Consider the following 24,471-nt stretch of genomic DNA (forward strand, 5'->3'; position numbering starts at 1 on the left):
CCATCCCCACTCTCAGCTTGCATTTAAATCTGCATGTTTCTTTTCTCTGCCTCTTTTCAAAGGTGCTAGAATACAAGAGCTACCCTTAGCTAATGGCCAAACACTGCGCCTGAGCTCCCTTTCTTTTAACCCCTTGCTTCCCACTCTGCATCTAAAGGCAAAAACAATCCTCTGACCCGCGGCCCTCCCCCTGCCTGTGATAGGCTGCTTGGAATAGCAACAGCCTGTGTCACCGAAAAGGGCAAAGCCTTCGGAAATAGAAACAAAGTTGGTCACAAATCACATTAGCTTTGCCCGAAGTTTTCCCCACACTCTTCTTTAGCGTGCTACTATGGGGAAAGTGACCACTTCTGGCAGCGGAGGTGGTCGGGGCGGTTTGGTGGCGGGGGAGCGGCTGTAACTTCTACGTGACCATGGTACCTGTTGAAAACACGGAGGGCCCCAATCTGCTGAACCAGAAGGGGACAGCGGTGGAGACCGAGGGCAGCTACCGAGCCAGTGGCAGCCGGCATCCTCCCTGGGCGAGAGGTAAAGTGAGCCTGCAGGGCTCAGGTGACCCGCAGAGGAGCAAGCTGAACTCGCCTCCCAAGTCGTGTGTGTGTGTGTGTGCGTATATGTGTGTGTGCACGCCGCGCGCGCGCATATGGACACGCTGCATGCGTGGAGGGAAGGGGACAGGATCTGGTGGGACGTGAGATAGCTCGGAGCTGTAATGTTGTGATGATCGAAGTCTTGGTGCGTGCCAAGAAAATGCAGGTTACACATCCACCACTGGTATGATGGGTCCCCTTGATTGTGTTTACATAATACAATGTATGGATCTTTTTCATATTGGAGAGGTCCTCCTGCAAAGATAGCCTCATTTGTAAACACACACAGGCACACGCATGCCCACACTTTTTCATTTATTGTCACAAATGGACGCTGTATCACCAGTTGACATTATAACCACTGTTTTAAAAATCAGTATTTTAAACAGGCTTCATAAAATTATTAGTTATGTAATCAATGAGAACACAAACTTCCTTTTTAAATTCCCAGCACGTTTGTGATGGATTTGAGCGTTATTCAGAGACTGAAACGCTTGCTTTGCTGGATCCTGCCTTCTTTAAAACTGGCCTTGCAAACTGAGGTTTGTTTGCTGTGTTGTCCTTCTGGAGGTGAAATTTGGAAAAGTTTTAATTCATTTCAGTGATCTTTGCTAAATCAGAGGCTGTTCTTCACTTCCATATTTACTGTTTCCACAAACACATTGTGCACTTTTTGCTGCCTCTTCCTGTTCATTTAGTATGTGGTGAAAGGAATTGAAAGTACTTGAAATATGAAATGACAACAAACACAAATAATCTCTTTCCTACTACTTTCCTCAGCTGTGTCTTCTTAATCAGATGTTACATTCCCAAGCAGCATATAGGAATTTCATGCAAAATCCAATATATTAAATGATACAAAAGACATTTATTTGCCTTTCTCTTGGGAATGGTCCTAACACTGATGTTTGCCTTGCGGGTTTGTCTGATCTTGCGGAATAGAACCTGTGATCGAGGCAGGAAGCGGCCCTCTTCAGGAGTGGAGAAGCCCTCCATCTTCCATGTCTTGCGCTCAGGTTTCTCTTGCTTTCTCACTTCCCATTAAGAATGAGGCCGGCGTGTTGGGTCATGCCTGTAATCCCAACACTTTGGGAGGCCGAGGTGGGCAGATCACTTGAGGCCAGGAGTTCAAGACAAGCCTGGCCAACAGAGTCGAAACCCCATCTCTACTAAAAATACAGAAGAAAAAAAAAATAGTTGGTCATAGTGGCACATGCCTGTAATCTCAGCTACTCGAGAGGCTGAGGCACAAGAATTGCTTGGACGTTACAGTGAGCTAAGATCGCGACACTGCACTCCAGTCTGGGTGACAGCGCAAAACTCTGTCTAGAAAAAAAAAGAATATCTGGGATCATTTTTCAATATGGTCTGCCCTCTCTTATGCAAAGGCACTCTTTTCTCTGAGTGCTTGCTACTCACTACTAACTGGCCCACAAGTTCCCTAAGAGGAGGCAAGGAAAATTTATATTTGGAGATAAAGGGAGAGAGTTGCAAAGTTATTTTCTCCAATTCCTGGGAATATGAGCTGCAGTGTAGACTGCAGAGCAAGCTGAGGTGGTGATGTTAACAAAAGGGCCGGCTAAATAGAGTCAGTGATACTGTCACAAAGAAGATGAAAAGAAACTCTGCCTAGGAAGGGCCTTTGTAGTAGCCATTAAAAATGGACTGTTTATTTTGATATGGCTTTGAAGGTACAATGTGCTCTTAATAGCTTTTATTGTACAAGTTCACAATTATCCAGAAGAAAGATCATGTGTATTTACATTTACAAAAGTTGGATACATGCACAAAATTCAACTTAAAGTGCAACTATTTATGTTGTTGTAAAGAAACAATTAATGAATAAGTACCGTAAATGATCTTTCAAATTTAATTTGAAATGAACTTTTACTATATGGAAGAGAAAGCCTAAATGTTTCCTTAAAATGTCAGATGAATACAACTTTGATTTGTGCTATATATAATATGCATTTAGATGAATGCAAACCTTTTATTTCCTACTTTTGTAAATTTTCTTTACTTGTCTTAAACGTCTTTTGGCACCCAAAAGCAATTATACATACATATGTATAAATGAATTCATAGTGCAGACTTGCTGTATGGTTTTCACAAGTTACTTAAAGTCTCCATTCATTAATACTGGGATTGTATCTTCATCTATCTTATGAAAGTGTTGAGATTTAATGAGATAATATTTATCAAATACTCCTTTGGCTTCTTTATATTTTAAACTTCTATAGCTGCTTTCATCTAAGAAATTCAGAGTATTTAAATTATACTCAACATTATCATAATATTTCTGCATTTGAAGGTAGCAAGCTTTTCTATATTCCTAGGTGGAAAAATCAAAGCATAAAGAGGAATGAGTTATGTAACTCGGGACAAGGTAATTAAATCATGTGAGATACTGAAAAACAACAGCCAAAAGACAACCCCCTAAGCTCTGCAGTTGAACTCCCTTGATGCTACTGTGCACAATGAAAAATTTTGGCAGGTCTTTCTTGACTAACCCTCTTTAACTGAAAAGAATGCTTTGTTCCAACTACTAGAAGCTAATGAACTTAATTCATTTTCAATAAGCTGTGACTGAAACTGGTGGCATTTTTAGTAAATTTTTTCAGCTTTCATGGACATGGTCCAATCTATCTTATTATAGGGCAGAAGTAAGCTCAGTTTGAAATTCTGGTGCCTAGAGTTGACAACAGATATAGGTGATGTGAGATACTAGATGGCTAGAGCATCTCACACAAGGGAAACCGGAAGTCAGAGGATGTGTGATTGGCCCAAGGTCACACAGAGGATAGTCCAGAATTGACCCGGGTGGGCTCTGGCCCAGGAGATTCAATACCGATTTCTTCTTCTTTAGCTCCCAGGCTTCCTTTATTTCATGATCCAAACAGTTGGCTGGGGAGAGAGGCCTCTTTAGTTTCCCTTAACCCCCATGTGCCCAAAGGTTCAGAAACCAAGAACAGTGTTTACTGTATGAGTGCAGGTGGTCAGCACTGCAGAACTGTCTGGCCCTGGGACCCCGAACATGAAGAACGGGACCCAGCTGAAAGGACGGTCCTTCATCCCCTCTGAAGATGCCACAGTCTGGAATTTAGGAAATACACACTTTGGCACAGCAGATGAACATTCTAAGGCAGTTGTTCCCAAACACTTTTAAAGCTGTGAACTCCTTTTTCCTAAATAAAAGCTGGGCAGGTGGTGAGTATGTAAGATGTGACTGTAACTATGTTCCTACTGAGTGCCATTTTCCCGGGTTAAGCTTAAACTGGGCCCCCTGGAATTTCGTCAGGCCTGGCTTTCTCAGGCTTGGTCAGTTGGCTCTAGGGGAAGTCAACTTGTAAGAGAGACAGAGGAGACTTTTGGAAACAAACTCATCCCCAGGGAAGAGAAAGTCAGGCCAACCAGCTTGACCTGATGTCAGTGCTTTGGTTGTGAGAGGACAGATTCTAGTAAGAGGCCAGTTACCTTGGGCAGACCTGGGCATCTCAGAGTTTTTGAGATGCTGGGCCATTCCCATTTTTCCACACTTTCTATATATTAAAAAAAAAAAAAAAAAAAAAAAAAAAAAAACAAGCCTCAAAAGCCGTGACAAAAATTACAGTGCTTTAAAAATATATGTATTTAGCAAGTCAATATCTGATAACAATGATTATGTCTACTGTGATACGTATTCCCAAGGGAATAACAGGATTTTTTTTTTTTTTTTTTTTTTTTTTTTGAGACTAAGCCTTGCTCTGTCACCCAGGCTGGAGTAAGGTGGCACAACCTCGACTCACTGCAATCTCCACCTCCTGGGTTCAAGTGATTTTTGTGCCTCAGCATCCTAAGTAGCTGGCTAATTTTTGTATTTTTAGTGGAGACAGGTTTTACCATGCCCACCAGGCTGGTCTCCAACTCCCAACCTCAGGTGATCCGCCTACCTCGACCTCCCAAAGTGCTGGGATTACAGGTGTTAGCCACTGTGCCTGGCTGGAAATGACAAGATTTTTAGACGTGTTCATTTATGGAGGACAACTTGCTCTTCTGTGTGGTCATGAGACCAGATTTAAAGATAAACATCTCCCCTTGCAGTCCAGACAATGTATCTCTGTGGCTGTACATTTACCCTCACTTGGAAATCACATCGAAAGTCTGGATTTGAAGCTTTTCACCATTGTGAGCGTTGGGCAAATGGCTCCTCTGGAATCTGGGAAGGGGGAAGGCTGTTGACATGGTGGGAGCTGTTTCACCGCAAACTCTGGGTGCCATGCGTCACACGCAGCAGTGGTCTTGCTTCTCTCTAAGGAACTGTCACCCAGAGACAGCAAAGAGGCTGCCGCAGACCCCCTGCCGGGCTCTGAAGCAGCAGCAGACACACGCTGCAGGAAGCCTGTCCTGCCAGGGCCTGGCAGACCCAGACCAAGTCAGCCTGAGAGCAGCCAGCCAAGTGGTGGGGCCTACCTGGGCAGGCTGAGATTAGCTGGCACACACCAGCATGCCTGAACCAGTTTTTACAGCCATTCTGATAGGTCGGTACCTGTGTTCTAGTGGTTAAATATTTTCAACATCGCTGTTCTCTCTGCCAGATTACCAACAGTTGCTGAGGCAGCTGAGAGCCCAGGAATAGGCCTGGTGGTAGCCGGTAGGACCTGAATATGAGCCCACAGGGTATCTTCCTTGTGAATTCTCAAGAGGGTCATCTTTAGTGGTCTAGAGTTTACGTTAGTTGGTAGAGACAGAACTCAAAATACACTTGGAGCAGCTGAAGGAAGCTGAGATTTGCATATGTATATAAAAGATGAATCTGCCAATTTTAAAATGCAATTTTTAATTGCTGTAGATGTGAGGCTTTTATTATTTATTCAAGAATAGTTCGTTTTTGAATCATGATTTCATAGGTAGCTTTTTCTCGGTACTATTATCTACCCTTCAGGCTAAAAAACTTCTGAGAGCTCTAAAAGGCTCCATTACTGAGCAACAGTTTAAACAGTTATTTACTCAGAGTGTATGAGAAAGAACTGGTTTTATAAGACTTTGAAAGTGAGCAGAGTGAGAGCTCCTTCGTTCAGTTTTCTCATGAACAGTCTTCCCCAGAGGGTGAGTTATTGAAAAAATAATGCAATGGAAGTCACTTAAAAGACACCAAGTTAGGATAATGAGAAAGGAAAAGTTGGAATTGGCTCCTTCCCAAGGGGTTATTTGATCAACTACCAAATGTGGATGATTTCTCATCCTTTCTTCCCTTAAAAAGTACTCAGTCTCTGTTAAAGTTACTGAATGCGAAGTACCCCAAAATACTTCCCAGCTGAAACTGAGTCAAACATTTAAGAGTAAATCATAAATTCAAATGTTTTTTTCTGCATTATTTTGTTTTGTTTTTACACATTGGCATCATTTTCCTTCTCATGTCTTTTTTTTTAATATATATATTTTATTTCAGTTTAGGTTCTGGGGTACATGTGCAGATCATGCAGGATTGTTGCATAGGTACATACATGGCAACGTGGTTTGCTGCCTCCATCCCCATCACCTATATCTGGCATTTCTTCCCATGTTATCCCTCCCCAACCTCCCTACCTTCCACTGCCCCTCCCCTGTTCCCCCCCAACAGACCCCAGTATGTGATGCTCCCCTCCCTGTGTCCATGTGTTCTCATTGTTCAACACCCTGCTATGAGTGAGAAGATGCGGTGTTTGATTTTCTGTTCTTGTGTCTGTTTGCTGAGAATAATGGTTTCCAGATTCATCTATGTCCCTACAATGGACACAAACTCATCGTTTTTTATGGCTGCATAGTATTCCATGGTGTATATGTGCCACATTCTCCTTTTCCAGTCTATCATTGATGGGCATTTGGGTTGGTTCCAGGTCTTTGCTCTTGTAAACACTACAGCCATGAACATATGTGTGCATGTGTCTTTATAATAGAATGATTTATAATCCTTTGGATATATACCCAGTAATGGGACTACTGGGTCAAATGGAATTTCTATTTCTAGGTCCTTGAGGAATCGCCACACTCTCTTCCACAATGGTTGAACTAATTTATACTCCCATCAACAGTGTAAAAGTGTTCCTATTTCTCCAAATCCTCTCCAGCATCTGTTGTCTCCAGACTTTTAAATGATCAGCGTTCTAATTGGCATGAGATGGTATCTCAATATATTTGATTTGCATTTCTCTAATGACCAGTGATGATGAGCATTTATTCATGTTTGTCGGCCTCATAAATGTCTTTTGAAAAGTGTCTGTTCATGTCCTTTGCCCACTTTTGAATGGGTTTGTTTGTTTTCTTCTTGTAAATCTGTTTTAGTTCTTTGTAGATTCTGGATATTAGCCCTTTGTCAGATGGGTAGATTGCAAAAATTTTTTCCCATTCTGCTAGTTGCTGGTTCACTCTAATGATTATTTCTTTTGCTGTACAGAAGCTCTGGAGTTTAATTAGGTCCCATTTGTCTATTTTGGCTTTTGTTGCCACTGCTTTTGGTGTTTTAGTCATGAAGTCCTTGCCTGTGCCTATGTACTGAATGGTTTTGCCTAGGTTTTCTAGGGTTTTTATGGTGTTAGGCCTTATGTTTAAGTCTTTAATCCATCTGGAGTTAATTTTAGTATAAGGTGTCAGAAAGGGGTCCAGTTTCAGCTTTCTGCACATGGCTAGGCAGTTTTCCCAACACCATTTATTAAACAGGGAATCCTTTCCCCATTGCTTGTTTTTGTGAGGTTTGTCAAAGATCAGATGATTGTAGATGTGTGGCACTGCCTCCAAGACCTCTGTTCTGTTCCATTGGTCTATATCTCTGTTTTCGTACCAGTACCATACTGTTTTGATTACTGTAGCCTTGTAGTATAGTTTGAAGTCAGGTAGCATGATGCCTCCAGCTTTGTTCTTTTTGCTTATAATTGTCTTGGCTATGCGGACTCTCTTTTGGTTTCACATGAAGTTTAAGGTGGTTTTTTCCAGTTCTGCGAAGATGGTCAAGGGATGGTGTTGAATCTATAAATTACTTTGGGCAGTAAGGCCATTTTCACAATGTTGATTCCTCCTAACCATGAGCATGGCATATTTTTCCATCATGTTTGTGTCCTCTCTTATTTCCTTGAGCAGTGGTTTGTAGTTCTCCTTGAAGAGGTCCTTTATATCCTTTGTTAGTTTCATTCCTAGGTATTTTATTCTCTTTGTAGCAATTATGAATGGCAGTTCGTTCTTGATTTGGCTCTCTTTAAGTCTGTTTTTGGTGCACAAGAATGCTTGTGATTTCTGCACATTGATTTTGCATCCGGAGACTGTGCTGAAGTTGCTTATCTGTATCAGGAGATTTGGGGCGGAGATGACGGGATCATCTAAATATATAATCATGTCATCTGCAAATAGAGACAATTTGACATCCTCCTTTCCTAATTGAATAACATTTATTTCTTTTTCTTGCCTGATTGCTCTGGCTAGAACTTCCAATACTATATTGAATAGGAGTGGTGAGAGAGGGCATCCTTGTCTAGTGCCAGACTTAAAAGGGAATGCTTCCAGTGTTTGCCCATTCAGTATGTTATTGTCTGTGGGTTTGTAGTAAATAGCTTTTATTATTTTGAGATATGTTCCGTTGATACCTAGTTTCTCGAGAGTTTTTAGCGTAAAGTGCTGTTGAATTTTGTCGAAGGCCTTCTCTGCATCTATTGATATAATCATGTGGTTTTTGCCTTTGGTTCTGTTTATGTGGTGAATTATGTTTACAGACTTGCATGTGTTGAACCAGCCTTGCATCCCCAGGATGAAGCCTACTTGATCATGATGGATAAGCTTTTTGATGTGCTGTTGCAAATGGTTTGCCAGCATTTTATTGAAAATTTTTGCCTCTGTGTTCATCATGGATACTGGGCTAAATTTTTCTTTTTCTGTTGAGTCTCTGCTGGGTTTTGGTATCAGGATGATGTTGGTCTCATAAAATGATTTGGGGAGGATTCCCTCTTTTAGGATTGTTTGGAATAGTTTCAGAAGGTGTGGTACCAACTCCTCGTTGTATGTCTGGTAGAATTCGGTGGTGAACTCATCTGGACCTGGGCTTTTTTTGGTTGGTAGGCTATTAATTGCTGCCTCAACTTCAGCCCTTGTCATTGGTCTATTCAGGGTTTCAACTTCTTCCTGGTTTAGGCTGGGGAGCGGGCCAGTGTCCAGGAATTTGTCCATTTCTTCCAGGTTTACTGATTTGCGTGCATAGAGTTGTTTGTAGTCATCTCTGATGGTAGTTTTTATTTATGTGGAATTGGTGGTGATATCCCCTTTATCATTTTTTATTGCATCTGTTTGATTATTCTCTCTTTTCTTTTTTATTAATCTGGCTAGTGGTCTATTTTATTGATCTTTTGGAAAAAACAGCTCCTGGATTTGTTATGTTTTTGAAGGGTTTTTTGTGTCTCTATCTCCTTCATTTCTGCTCTGATCTTAGTTATTTCTTGTCTTCTGCTAGCTTTTGAGTTTTTTTGATCTTGCTCCTCTAGCTCTTTTAATTTTGATGATAGGGTATTGATTTTAGATCTTTCCTTGCTTCTCATGTGGACATTTATTGCTATAAATGTTCCTCTAGACACTGCTTTAAATGTATCCCAGAGATTCTGGTATATTGTGTCTTCATTCTCGTGGGTTTTGAAGAACATCTTTATTTCTGCCTTCATTTCAATGTTTATCCAGTCAACATTCAAGAGCCAGTTGTTCAGTTTGCATGAAGCTGTGCAGTTCTGAGTGAGTTTCTTAACCCTGAGTTCTAATTTGATTGTACTGTGGTCTGAGAGACTGTTTGTTATGATTTCTGTTCTTTTGCATTTGCTGAGGAGTGATTTACTTCCAATTATGTGGTCAATTTTAGAGTAGGTGTGATGTGTGCTGAGAAGAATGTATATTCTGTGGATTTGGGGTGGAGAGTTCTGTAAATGTCTATTAGGTTTGCTTGGTCCAGATCTGAGTTCAAGTCCTGGATATCCTTGTTAATTTTCTGTCTCGTTGATCTAATATTGACAGTGGAGAGTTAAAGTCTCCCACTATTATTGTGTGGGAATCTAAGTCACTTTGTAGGTCATTAAGAACTTGCTTTATATATCTGGGTGCTTCTGTATTCAGTGTTTATTTAGGATAGTTAGCATTTCTTGTTGCTTTGGTCCTTTTACCATTATGTACTGCCCTTCTTTATCTCTTTTGATCTTTGTTAAAGTCTGTTTTATCAGAGATTAGGATTGCAACTCCTGCTTTTTTTTTTTTTTTGCTCCCCATTTGCTTGGTAAATCTTTCTCCATCCCTTTATTTTGAAACTATGTGTGTCCTTGCATGTGGGATGGGTTTCCTGGTTACAGCACATGGATGGGTTTTGACTTTTTATCCAATTTGCCAGTCTATGTCTTTTGATTGGGGCATTTAGTCCATTTACATTTAAGGTTAATATTGTTATGTGTGAATTTGATCCTGCCATTTTGATGCTAGCTGGTTGTTTTGTCCATTAGTTGACACATTGTGTTGATGCTTTTTAACATTTGGTACGTTTTTGGAGTGACTGATACTGGTTGTTCATTTCTATGTTTAGTGCTTCTTTCAGGAGCTCTTATAAGGCAGGCCTGGTGGTGATGAAATCTCTCAGCAATTGCTTGTTTGTAAAGGATTTTATTTCTCCTTCACTTGTGAAGCTTAGTTTGGCTGGATATGAAATTTTGGGTTGAACGTTCTTTTCTTTAAGGATGTTGAATATTGGCCCCTACTCTCCTCTGGCTTGTAGGGTGTCTGTGGAGAGATCCACTGTGAGTCTGATGGGCTTCCCTTTGTGGGTAACCCGACCTTTCTCTCTTGCTGCCCTTAGCATTTTTTCCTTCATTTCAACCCTGGTGAATCTGACGATAATGTGCCTTGGAGTTGTTCTTCTTGAGGAATATCTTTGTGGTGTTCTGTGTTTCCTGAACTTGAATATTGGCCTGCCTTGCTAGGTTGGGGAAGTTCTCCTGGATAATATCTTGAAGAGTGTTTTCCAGCTTGGATTCATTCTCTCCATCATATTCAGGTACACCTATCAAACGTAGATTAGGTCTTTTCCCATAATCCCATATTTCTTGGAGGCTTTATTCATTTCTTTTCACTGTTTTTTCTCTAATTTTGCCTTCTCATTTTATGTCATTGAGTTGATCTTCAATCTCTGATATCCTTTCTTCTGCTTGGTTGATTTGGCTACTGAAACTTGCATATGCTTCATGAAGTTCTCGGGCTGTGTTTTTCATCTCCATTAAATCATTTATATTCTTCTTCAAGCTGTTTATTCTCATTAGCATTTCATCAAACCTTTTTTCAAGGTTCTTAGTTTCTTTGCATTGGGCTAGAACATGTTCTTTTAGCTCAGAGAAGTTTGTTATTACCCACCTTCTGAAGCCTGTTTCTGTCCATTCATCAGACTCATTCTCCATCCAGCTTCATTCCTTTGCTTGTGATGAGTTGTGATCCCTTGGAGGAGGAGAGGTGTTCCGGTTTTTGGTGTTTTCATCCTTTTTGCACTGGTTTCTTCCCATCTTTGTGAATTTATCTACCTGTGGTCTTTGTAGTAGGTGACTTTTGGATGGGGTCTCTGAGTGGACATCCTTTTTGTTGATGATGATGTTGTTTCTTTCTGTTTTTTAATTTTCCTTCTAACAGTTAGGCCCCTCTGCTGTAGGACTGCTGGAGGCCCACTCCAGACCCTGCTTGCCTGGGGATCACCCATGGAGGCTGCAGAACAGTAAGGGTTGTTGTCAGTTTCTTCTTCTGTTATCTTTGTCCCAGAAGGATACCCGCCAGATGTCAGCCTGAGCTCTCCTTTATGAGGTGACTCTTTGCATATATGGGGGTCAGAAAGCTGCTTGAGAAGACAGTGTATCCCTTATAGGAGCTCCAGTGCTGAGCTGTGAGCTCCGTTGTTCTGATCAGAGCTGCTGGGCAGGTACGCTTACATCTTCTGCAGCAGAACTCATAACCTCCTTTATTCCCAGGTGTTCTGTCCTGGGAAGGTGGGCCTTTATTTATAAGTTCCTGATGTGCTGCTGCCTTTTTCCAGAGCTGTCCTGCCCAGAAAGGAGGTAGCCTAGTCACAGTCTGCCAGCAGAGGCATTGCTGAGCTGCCCTGGGCTCTCCCCAGCTGCTCTGTGAACTTCCTTGCGGTTTTGTTTATACAGGTTTAATTAGAACTGCCTCGGTAATGGCATTCAGCCTCAGTAATGGTGGACTGCCTCAGTAGTGGCGGACTGCCTCGGTAATGGTGGACCTGGGATGGTCCAGCTGCGTTTGATAGGAAACTCTTAATCCAGAGCATTTCAGATTGCTGGTCTTTGTGGGGGTGGGACCCACCAAGCCAGATCACCTTGCTCCCTGTTTCAGTCCCCTTTTTTTCAGTTGAATGGGTGGCTCTGTCTCCCAGGCGTTCTAGGCGCCAGTTGAAAGGGCGCCTGGATTTGTGTGAGTTTTTGTGCAGAGACCCATTGCACCAGCTGTAACAGTGGTGCTGGAAACTCGTGGCACTTTTCAGCCCAGGAATCTCCTGGTCTGTGGGCATTAACAGTTTGTTTGGAAATGTGGTGATCACTCACCCTCTGTGTTGTTCTCTCTTGGGAACTGCACTCCAGAGCCATCTTGGATCATCCTCCATCATTCTTTTTTAAAATTTAAGACAGAATTTCACTGTTACCCAGGCTGGAGTGCGGTAGCACTCTCAGCTCACTGCAACCTCTGCCTCCGGGGTTTCAGCGGTTCTTGTGCCTCAGCCATCCAAGTAGCTGGGATTACAGGCATGCACCACCACACCCGGCTAATTTTTGTATTTCTCTTTTTTAGTAGAGACAGGATTTCACCATGTTGCCCAGGCTGGTCTCGAGCTCCTGGCCTCGAGTAATCCACCCGTGTCAGCCTCCTAAAGTGCAGGGATTACAGGTGTGAGTCTGTAATTGCCCCCTCAGCTTAATTATTCTAAACAACTTAGTAGAAATAATAATAAGACTAAAATAATTTATTACATCATTCTAGTTTTAGGAGATTTTATTATTTTTGAGCAGTGATTCATTTTATATTGTTTTGTCAAAGTTTTCAGGAAGAAAAATGTAATCCTTCCTTTGACTTTCAGGAATATACTTTTTTAAGTAAAGCTAGTGTAATTTAATTTTAAACGGTTACATTGTGATTGTCTTGGAAGTAGCTGTTTCTCAGACAACTCATGACTCAGGTTTGCCTGGCCTCACTGGGCTCTGGAACGGTTAGCGGTACGCATTATTATTTTATACAAAATGTCTTGCTCCCGGACACATCTCCACACTTGACAGAAGTTGGAGTTAGGAGTTATGTGCAATGCTAATTAAAAAACCACGACATCTCAGCTTCACGTGTGCAAAGTATTTGTAGGGTAAAAGAAAGTTGTAATTAGGGTAAATTTGTATGGTAAGAGGGCATCCTCACACTAATGAAATGTTTTATTTATATTGGGAAACTAAGCTGCAGAAACCTTCAGACAAAATCACAGGAGGAATTTTTTATGCTGCAAGCCCAATTCTGTAGGTACTGCCAATTTTGAAAGCAAAGGAATTCAAGAATTTATGAAAGACACAATTGTTATGTGGGAAACAAGGTATTATTTTATTTCTGTTGCAATCAATACAAGACTGTTTCGAAGTTTTACCGCCGTATCATGAAGATTTTACCTTCTAGATTCAGATTAAACGAACTTTTGTTGAATGATTCTTGTAGGCCAAGTGCTTCTATTACTGTTATCCCTTCAGATTTTTACAACAACCTAATGAGGAACCCATTTCACAGATAAGGAAACTAAGGCTAAGAACAACAGCCAAAATTTACCAATCACTTACTACCAGGTACCAGGCACTCTTCTGACTCATTCATTCTTACAACTCTACAAAGGAGGCAACATTATCTTTTTTAAAAAATATTTTATTTTTATTTATTTATTTTTAAAATATATATTTTGTTGCACTTTAGGTTCTGGGGTACATGTGAAGAACATGCAGGATTGTTGCATAGGTACATATATGGCAATGTGGTTTGCTACTTCCATCCCTCCATCACCTATATCTGGCATTTCTCCCCATGTTATCCCTCCCCAACTCCCCACCCCTCACTGTCCCTCCCCAGTCCCCCCAAACAGACCCCAGTGTGTGATGCTCCCCTCCCTGTGTCCATATGTTCTCACTGTTCAACACCCGCCTATGAGTGAGAAGATGCGGTGTTTGATTTTCTGTTCTATGTCAGTTTGCTGAGAATGATGGTTTCCAGATTCATCCATGTCCCTACAAAAGACACGAACTCATCGTTTTTTATGGCTGCATAGTATTCCATGGTGTATATGTGCCACATTCTCCTTGTCCAGGCCATCATCGATGGGCATTTGGGTTGGTTCCAGGTCTTTGCTATTGTAAGCAGTGCTGCAATGAACATACGTGTGCATGTGTCTTTATAATAGAATGATTTATAATCCTTTGGATATATACCCAGTAATGGGACTGCTGGGTCAAATGGAATTTTTATTTCTAGGTCCTTGAGGAATCGCCACACTGTCTTCCACAATGGTTGAACTAATTTACACTCCCACCAACAGTGTAAAAGTGTTCTTATTTCTCCACATCCTCTCCAGCATCTGTTGTCTCCAGACTTTTTACTGATTGCCATTCTAACTGGTGTGAGTTGGTATCTCAATGTGGTTTTGATTTGCATTTCTCTAACATTATTATCTTCATCTTATGAATGAGGACACAGAGAGACACAAACCTTAAGGAACTTGTCAAAGTCTAGTCAGTAACTAATTAGGACTCTGATTCCAGACTGTCCTTCACCTTTAAGCCCAGGTTCCTCCTAGAAAGAAGCAAAGGGACTTATCCGAGGTAGCACAGATATTAGATGACAGCACAGTGATCTGAAGCTCACTTTCTTCAGTCCAGTCCAGTGCAGGGTTGCTCTCTTGACCAATATTACCAGCCAGCACTGACGTTTCTACTTTCTGATCTGTGAACATGGGTTCCAGTTATACTCATTTCAGGGCTTTGTTTGCATTCTATTTTAGCTAATTCCCTAATTTTTTATGTAACACATTTTTCTAAAAGATTATAATTTTCTGGGTAAGATATAGATTTCATGCACCTATCAGAGCTCTGAGCTGACTGACAGTGCTTGGAAAGTTCTGTGCAATTTATAATAGGTAGGAATTATGCCTTTTTCTCTGTTATTTCCAGTCTACACATCAGGGATCACATCCATGTGGCACAAGTGCTACCTTCTAGTGTGATCAAATCCAGATGTAACCTAGGAAACATCTCAACACAATGCTCTCAGTACCCACGAAGGCTGATTGCAGTAGCCATCAGATGAACCTTGCCTGCCGGACAGTGCTGGCACACAGTACGTGCTTAATTGTTCAGGGAGTCAATGAGTGCAGAAGCGGTTGCTGAACAAATTGTCCTGACCCTTTCTTCTATTTTTTCTACTTCTGGTTTCTCTTAGCCTTTCATTCTGTCTTTCTCTTTCTCTGTCTCACGCTCTCTCATCGGAATCCCTCCTTTATATTACAGCTAGTGCTCGACTTACGACCACGATTGGTTCCGACGGACCGGTCATAACACGATTTGGTCGTAAGTTGAGTAGGCTATATGCACGCAGAGATGGTAGTGCTGCCGGATGGTCCACACTGTCGTACGCCCAGCTGGGCAACGTTTGCACTGCCAGACATGGAGCAGTCACGGCTAGCGATTGTGGTCGTAAAGTCGAATGGTCGTAAGTTGCATAGGTCGTAAGTCGATACCTGTAGATAGGGCACTTCAGCCTTTTCTCCCTTCCTCTCCCTCTCTCCCATAGGCCGTCTGTTCATTATCACCATGATAATGATTAGCTTAACCCTTAACATTCAGGTGGCCATTCAGGTATTAATTTTAGTAAATTGTTCTTCTTAAAGGAAATTTCATCCACAGGCTTCACAATAGATTTTTGTTGAGACAGAGTCTTGCTCTGTCACCAGGGTGGAGTGCAGTGGCATGATCTCGGCTTACTGCAATCTCTGCCTTCCAGGTTCAAGTGATTCTCCTGCCTCAGACTGCCGAGTAGCTGGGATTACAGGCATGTGCTACCACTGCCAGCTAATTTTTTTTTTTTTTTGTATTTTTAGTAGAGACAGGGTTTCACCATGTTGGCCAGGATGGTCTTGATCTCTTAACCTTGTGATCTGCCTGCCTTGGCCTGTGAAGTGCGGGGATTACAGGTGTGAGAGGCCTCACAATATTATTTATGTTCTTCCCATTTTAAAAGCACTACTGATTAAATAATTTTAAATAATTTTTTTTTTTTTTTTGAGATGGCGTTTCGCTCTTGTTACCCAGGCTGGAGTGCAATGGTGCGATCTCGGCTCACCGCAACCTCCGCCTTCTGGGTTCAGGCAATTCTCCTGCCTCAGCCTCCTGAGTAGCTGGGATTACAGGCACGCACCACCATGCCCAGCTCATTTTTTGTATTTTTAGTAGAGATGGGGTTTCACCATGTTGACCAGGATGGTCTCGATCTCTTGACCTCGTGATCCACCCGCCTCAGCCGCCCAAAGTGCTGGGATTATAGGCTTGAGCCACCGCACCCGGCCCAATTTTAAATAATTTTAAAAGCACTATTGATTTTAAAATAATTAAATAATTTTTAAAGCACTACTGATGATTCTCAATCATTACTGAGTACAGGAACTCATTTTAAAATATAAAATCAACTTCAAATTCTCACATAATTGTCTTCACAGTTTTATATTTATTGATTAGAAAATATAGAGTAACAGAAAGCTGCTACATATGAAATTTTAAAAACAACTTTCCATTCCATTTATATACATTTGAAATTGTTAAGTACAGATAAGTCTTTTACTATTTTTTCAACGTTAAATAATCTTCAGTGGACTGGGGATCCTTCTGAGATGTCAGCTTTCAAATGTCCATGGCTCACCACAGCTCACACACATTGAGCATCCTTCTCCTGGAGATGCCCGGGGACTCTGGGAAAGACTGCTGTGGGTTTGTTCTCCAGATGCCCTCTTTCTTTACTATCTATCATCAAAAATATTCACAGACAGAAATGCAAAATCGCCACAGCATTGAAAGCCCGAATAATTTTTGTCAATGAGTTAGGATTTAACAGTTAAATAAAACAGGGATCCTAATGTATAAGATTGGGTGTAAAATGTTGGATTCCCACAGGCTTCCACTGTGCATCCTCATTTGACAGAGATGGAACCTTCACCAAGCGAGGAAGGAGAAGAGCACCACAGACCCGCAGAGCTGCTTTTTCTGAGGGTCAGAAGTTCCAATCCCATCCCCCATCCTGTCATTATCACTTCCCTTTCTTTCTCTTTTTTTTTTTTTTTTTTTTTTGAGACAGCTTGCTTTGTTGCCCAGGCTGAAGTGCAGAGGTACAATTACAGCTTTTTGCAGCCTTTAAATCCTGGCCATAAGCAATCCTCCTGCCTTACCTCCCAAAGCCCTGGATTACAGGGGTGAGCCACCATGCCTGGTCACTTCCATTTCTGTACCTCTACAGGGGCTCCGGTTTCTATGATTTCAACAACTCTGGTCTGAATACACAAAAAAGTGACTCATTGCATTTTGAAATATGAAACTAGTGTTAAGAAGAGACAAAGCCTATCAGAGCCACTGGAGCAATGCATTCTAGAAGTTTGTTTTGCACCCACAGTTTTTGACAAGTAAAGAACTACAGACTGCTTTAAATAATCCAGGAATGATCCCTCTCATTTATAATCAGGGGACCAAAAAGTGGAAGTAAAAAAACTAAAAAAAATTCCTTTCTCGGTTCAATGAAACCACACCAGAAAAATAACATGCAGACATCAGAAATTGGCTAGCAGCTGTCCACATCAATTGCACCTCCAGTGCAAAAGACCTGAGAGGAGTTTCTAACTGCAACCACATGGCTAGAATAAGGTGTGTCAGACACTGAATATACAACAGCCATTCCAATTCCCCTCTGATTTTCTACTTTTTCTATATGAGTAACTAAAAGATTCAGATACGCACTTGTCAATCTCTCTCATAGCCAAGTTTGACCACTCATCCGCTGGTTCTGGTCAATGAGACATTAAATAAGTCTTCCAGGGTGCTTCTTGAAAGTTTTCTCCCTAATAAAAGGAGAGAGGCACAGGAGGGCAAACCCTTGTCCCAGGCCTCCTTCTATTGTCTCCTGCCTATAGATCTGGTTGTGAGGGAACGTAATTCTTGGAGCTGCAGCAGCTGCCTTACACATCTGGTAACAAGCCAGGGGACAGCAGACAACCCTCTGAGGAAGTGGGAACAGGAGGATGGGTACAGTGTGAGTCCTTGGAGACAGCAAACCCAACTTGTTCTTTTGGTTAATTAATCAATAAATGCCACTATGATATAAGCGCCTGTTTTTCAGGGCTTGGGGTCTTTGCAATCTATGTTAGGCTGTTCTTGCATTGCTATAAAAAAATACCTGATGTAATCCCAGCACTTTGGGAGGCTGAGGCAGGTGGATCACGAGGTCAAGAGATCGAGACCATCCTGGTCAACATGGTGAAACCCCGTCTCAACTAAAAATACAAAAAATGAGCTGGGCATGGTGGTGTGTGCCTGTAATCCCAGCTACTCAGGAGGTTGAGGCAGGAGAATTGCCTGAACCCAGGAGGCGGAGGTTGTGGTGAGCCGAGATCACGCCATTGCACTCCAGCCTGGGTAACATGAGTGAAACTCCGTCTCAGAAAAAAAAAAAAAAAAAAACCTGAGGACTGGCGTAGTGGCTCACACCTGTAATCCCAGCACTTTGGGAGGCTGAGGTGGGAGGATCACTTGAGCTTGGGAGTTTGAGACCAGCCTGGACCACATGGTGAAACTCCGTCTCTATCAAAAATACAAAAATTAGCTGGGTGTGATGGCATGCACCTGTAGCTCCAACTACTTGGGAGGCTGAGGTGAGAGGATCACTTGAGCCTGGGAGGTGTGGAGGTTGCAGTGAGCTGAGATTGCACCACTGCACTCCAGCCTGGGTGACTGAGTGAGACCCTGTCTCAAAAAAAAAAAAAAAAAAAAAAAAAAAACCCTGAGATCGGGTAATCTATTTTAAAAAAAGAAGCTTTACTGGCTTACTGTTCTGCAGGTTATGCAGGAAGCATAGTAGCATCTGCTTCTGGGGAGGCCTCGAGAAGCCTCCAGTCATGGCAGAAGGCAAAGGGGGAGCAGGCACATCAAATGGTGAAAGCAGGAGTGAGAAAGAGAGAGTGTGGGGAGGGGAGGAGAGGAGCCACACACTTTTAAACCACAAGGTCTCAGCTGAATTCAGAGTCAGAACTTACTTATCACCAAGCAGATGGCCCAAGCCATTCATAAGGGCCCTCATGATCCAAACACCTCCCACCAGGCCCTACCTCCAACATCAGGGATTAGAAATCAACATGAAATTTGGTGAGAATATACATTAAAACAATATCATAGTCTTGGAATGGGACATCAATTATGACGAAAACAAAACTATATCATAGTCAAAAATATCATAACTGATTTGGGAGCTACGTGAAGAGAATGAGCAAATCTGGTTATGGGCAAGTATGTTTCAAACAGAGGAAAAGGATGTGTTCTAAGATTTCTCTTTGCAGGAAACATAGATTAATTATGGAAAGCATCTGATTTCTGTTCTCAATATAATTTTTTAAGACAGACTGTGGCAAAAGGTGTAAACCACATCTGATGATAAGAATAAACTGAGGTGCTGATAGAGCTTGCTGAGAACTGAGATGCAAATAGATCAATGACATGTAGAGTGGAAGAGAATGAAATGGCAACAGCAGAATCACCGTCTGAAATCTGTGATGTGGAGGATGAATATGAGAAGTTCTTCTAGGATGCAGATAAAAAGGACAAGAGGATAGAGATGAAAGAGGAAATGAATATATTGAACTAACATATACATAATTAGGCCTAAACAAATAGGACAAAAATACTAGAGGAAATCTTTTCTAAATGGGAAAAGAACTCAAGAAGTAGCAGAAAAATTTAGAAGAAAATGCACCAGACTTATCCTGGTGAAAGTTTTGAATTGAATAAAGGAAGAAAGGAGGCCGGGTGTGGTAGCTCACGCCTGTAATCCCAGCACTTTGGGAGGCCGAGGCAGGTGAATCACCTGAGGTTAGGAGTTCGAGACCAGCCAGGGCAATATGAAGAAACCCCGTCTCTACTAAAAGTACAAAAAGTAGCTGGGCGTGGTGACAGGTACCTGTAATCCCAGCTACTAGGGAGGTTGAGGCAGGAGAATAGCTTGAACCCAAGGGTGGAGGTTGCAGTGAGGTGATATTACGCTATTTCACTTCTGCCTGGGTGAAAGAGCCGGACTCCATCTCAAAAAGGAAGAAAGGATAAAAGAAAGAGCAGAAAGAGGCTGGGCACAGTGGCTCACGCCTGTAATCCCCACACTTTGGGAGGGCGAAGCAGGTGGATCACTTGAGGCCAGGCATTCAGGACCAGTTTTGCCAACATGATGAAGCCCCGTCTCTACTAAAAATACAAAAATAGGGGCTTAGTGGCCCACACCTGCAATCCCAGCTCTTCTGGTGGCTGACACAGGAGAATCACTTGAACCTGGGAGGTAGAGGTTACAGTGAGCCAGGATCCCACCACTGCACTCCAGCCTGGGCACCAGAGAGAGACTCTGTCTAAAAAAAAAGCAGAAAGAAAAAGAATGAAAGCCATACACATAGGCAGAAAAACTGAACCACAAAGCAAAGCACAGGAAAAGTACTAATATGCAAATGTGAACAGTGTCCCCTCTTAATACCTCCTCAGCCAATAGGAGTGGGAGAATGTTAGTTTCAGGAAAAGACGTCTGTGAAAGTGCCACTAAATCAAACCCAGGGTTAGAAAACTAACAAAGAAAGAAAGCAACATTTCTTTATTTTTTCTATAGAAAGTTCAAATGATAACAGATGTTGAGAGGCCAAAGTTCCTGTGGATGCGAGTCTCACTGTGTGCTGAGGAGATCAGGGTACAGGGCAGGGGTGGGAGATTGTGGCTAGATAAGGCTTCTACCCAATATTTGTCATCACAGGGGTGGCCACGCAGGGTCCAAGGCCAGGAAGCAGCATGTTGGACATTTGGTTGGCTGGAAACACCACACCAGAACTCTCCCTGGGGCGTGCCCTCTGGGAATTACAGGAAGTGAGCCTTCTGCTAAGCCCCTGCATCTCGTTCCTGGGGCATCCTGTAACTCTACTGAGCACCGACCCCCATGATACAGACACTCCTGCTCCCAACGTGCTCCCAGTCTAAGGCAGGATACAACCCTAATGAAATATAATCCAGGGCACTGTAAGATTTTGGATGTAAAGGCAAGAGAGAGAACGGAGAGTAAAGCTAATCCGGCCCGGCGCGGTGGCTCACCCCTGTATTTCCAGCACTTTGGGATGCCGAGGCAGATGGATTATGAGGTCAGGAGACCATCCTGGCCAGTATGGTGAAACCCTGTCTCTACTAAAAATACAAAAGTTATCTGGGCGTGGTGGTGCACACCTGTAGTCCCAGCTACTCAGGAGGCTGAGGCAGGAGAATTGCTTGAACCTGGATGGCATAGGTTGCAGTGAGCTGAGATCGCTCCGCATCACTGCAGCCTGGGCGACAGAGCAAGATTGTCTCAAAAAAAAAGAAAAAAGAAAAAAAGAAAGAAAAGAAAATGAATTGGGTTTCTCTGGGCTGTGAAGAAAGGCAAAGGACCCTGCGGCGAGGGGAATAGCCTGAGTCTCAGCACAAACCTGGGAAAGAGCACAGAAGATTCTGGAAACAGCTAGTGGTGTAGATGGGCTGCAGAGTTGGAGCCTGGAGAAGGTTATGGAACCTGAAGACCTGGTCCACTGAAACGGGGCTGCCAAACACTCTGTCTTAACAACTAAAGCACAATTCCATGCACAGGACTGAATTTTATAAAATATAAATATAGGTGTGACAATAAAACATTTTATAATCCCCGAAATGGTGCTGTATGAGCTAGCTAAGAATACTGCTAAAACCTTCATAGAAACGGTAATGGATTGCTATTCAATTGCTATATATTTATGTGAAGATAAAGTTCTGAATACTAACCATTATATAACACTACATATTAACCATAGTCTGTTCATACAAGTGTGGGGAGTAGACGTGCAAGGATCGCATTGTAGGGTGTGGCTTTCATTCATTCATTTATTCACTCGACAAACATTGATTATTTACCGGGTGCCAGAAGGCTACAGGTGAGAAGACAGGTCTCAGCAAGGCAAGGTTCTTGCCTTCAAGCAACTTCCAGTCTAATAGTGAAGACAAACAAGTCAATCAAAGAGTTCCTTAAAGGGAGACGGACTCTAAACACACACCACGTGTGCAGTGGGCACACATGGGCTGAGGAGTGGGCTTCAGAGGTGAGATGGTAGTAGAGATGACTGTTGAAAGATGAGTTGGGATCAAAGGCTTTCAGGGATAAAGAGCAGAGGAAGGGCAGGCCATAGCCACAAGGCCATTTTTGGACAACTGCAAGTTCTTGAGCAAAACATGAAGCGGGAGTGGGGGGATCTTTTAAATTTGTGAAGCATTCACAGCTGGTCAAGCTATATAATTACCTGGCTGCCTGCCAAAAAAAAAAAAAAAAAAAAAAAAAAGACACACCTGTGTGTGCATGCGTTTCAGCTGGCTGTAGGATTAAGTCAGCTGGCATGTGTTTATTGCGTGTCCATTATGTCCATATGTAATAAAAGGCGTATGGGGAAGAAAGAGAAGAAGAAAGCATGTAGAAACTCAAATATTGTGAAAAATGGAGTGTTTTGCGTTGAGTGCCAGTTGCAGTTGTGGTTTCATCACCGTGACCAGGAGACAATGCAGCTATTGTGGTGACTGGCAATGCAGTCTCATGGCGCCCTTGGTGCTCTTACGCTGTGGGTCTCAGCTCCCATTTGCATAAAGCTGCTTGATTGCATCACAGCTTTGATAGGAACAGTTTTACTTTACCACCTTAATATAGAATTGTCATTGCATCAAAAGACAAACTGGAAATCCTCCTACTGCTGCTGCTGCACTTCCAGCAAAGCATTGTGGGGACAGAAAGGTGTGATACCTTTCCTCACCCATCTCAAGGGTCACAGCCAACACTCCTATCGCAGAAGACAGAGTGACAAGACAAAAGCACAGCACATTTAGTTAATCGAAGCTGTATGTGACACAGGAGGCTTTCAAAATGAAGACCTGAAGACTCGGGGAAAAAATGTCTGTTTTTTATGCTTAGGTTTGATGAAGAAAGGATGGGCGTGTAGAAATGTAATTGAACAAAAGGGTCTGAGTGAATAGTAATAAGCTGAAAGGGAAACCTAGCAAGGCCTGTCTGTTCAGATTCTTCTGGGCCTCACTGTGTGGTGTTCCTCTGTAGAGGAATTCACTGTAGAGGGCAGGACTCCCATGAAATAGGGTTTTCAAGGGAAAAGGGAGAGAATGGCCTTTCTAGTTTTTATGATTTGCTTTGGGCCAGAGTGGTTTTGGTTTCTGTGACCCACCTTGGGGAAAGGAATTCTGTTTTCCATAACTTTCTTCAGGGGAAAATGGGAGAGGGTCAGAAAGACCTTGTTTCTGGCTGAATTCCTACGGCCAGCTGAAAAGCATGCATGCACACACAGGTTTTGGTTTTTTTTTTTTTTTTGGCAGGCAGCCAGAGGCCTTTCCTATGTCCAACTCAAAGTACTCAGCACACCAATGTGCCATGCTTTGGGGTATCTTGTTCCGAGCCCCAACAGCAGGAAGAATATAGGATAGGCATAACCAAACTGCCTGTGGGTACCACTTACAAGTGTCCAGGTAGTTTCTACTTCTGTGATGTCCGCAAAAAGCCAAGAATTCCCTATGGCCCTTTTTGGGAGAACTGGGATATAAAGGAAGGGCCCCCATGAAGCAAAGCCATGAGCAAAATGGCTAAGAGTGCTCTACTTCATCATTATTAAGGGCAGACTGACTTCGGGGCTGGGTATTTCTTGGAAAAGCACTCATTATGAATCCTCATCTTACTCTGTCCTTCCACATTGGCACCTTCTCCTCAGGCCATGTGGCTGCCCAAACTCTCACATCTGTGTGTACACAAACACAAACCCCGCCTTCCTGCGAGGGCTTCAAACCACATTCTGATCTCTTGCTTCCTGTTCACTGCCAGATTTCTTAGAAACAGGTGTCTCTACTTTCCAGCATCCATAGGATAACATCTTGCTCTTGCTGTCATCGCTAACCAGAACACAGAAAAAACCCACTACTTACACCGTTGTTATGCCATGGTTAAGTAGCACCAGGAAAACTTCCTATGATGAAAGTCTTGAGGTATCAGAGCCACAATCTCAGAAGTTTTAAGGGTTAGCTTTATGCAGTGAATTAGAATTCAAAACCCTGAATGGGCGGGCTGAGGATCAAAGTGGAATTTTCAGCAGTCCTCAGGATCAGTAGTAAGGGAAGTGGGAAAGCTAGTTTGGGGCAGTATCCCTTAAAGCATATAATAGGGAAGATGTTAAAATTCAGACAACTGAGACCATAGCTTAATTCTGTAACATATAACTCCATGTTGGTAAGCCCTCCCTGTGAGACTAGGGTCCTAGAATGATCTTGTGCAACGTTTTAACCTCTTAAAGCCAAATTGCCCAGAGATAAGGAGATAGAATAGAAAGATGGATAGCAAGAAAGGGATATATGCTATAATATAGAAAATTGTAAAAGGCTTTTACGATTCATATAAAAATAATTCTTTAATGTCTCTGAAGAATTATACTCCATGGGTTTCAAGGAGAACATTGAGAAACTGGGATGGCTTCCAGACCCTTTGCACATATCCCCATTTGTCAGTGTGCTGTGAGTCCTGG

The 24,471-nt window shown here is 42.4% G+C and overlaps 1 protein-coding gene across 2 annotated transcripts in view; it reads left to right on the forward strand.

Moving 5' to 3' along the window:
* The first annotated feature begins 218 nt into the window (after nt 1-218).
* SLC2A12 (solute carrier family 2 member 12) overlaps nt 219-24,471 on the forward strand; it is a 69,597-nt gene continuing 45,344 nt past the window's right edge. The window contains exon 1 of one of the 2 annotated variants that reach the window (XM_032274728.1): nt 219-528. In XM_032274728.1, the coding sequence (XP_032130619.1) occupies nt 414-528 (115 nt within the window). In that variant the 5' untranslated portion in view covers nt 219-413. The remainder of the gene's footprint in view (nt 529-24,471) is intronic. The other variant, XM_032274727.1, reaches the window with a different exon arrangement.

The sequence above is a fragment of the Sapajus apella genome, unplaced genomic scaffold (genome assembly GCF_009761245.1).
Source record: "Sapajus apella isolate SASKATOON/1434 unplaced genomic scaffold, GSC_monkey_1.0 scaffold6, whole genome shotgun sequence".
NCBI classification, from domain to species: domain Eukaryota; kingdom Metazoa; phylum Chordata; class Mammalia; order Primates; family Cebidae; genus Sapajus; species Sapajus apella.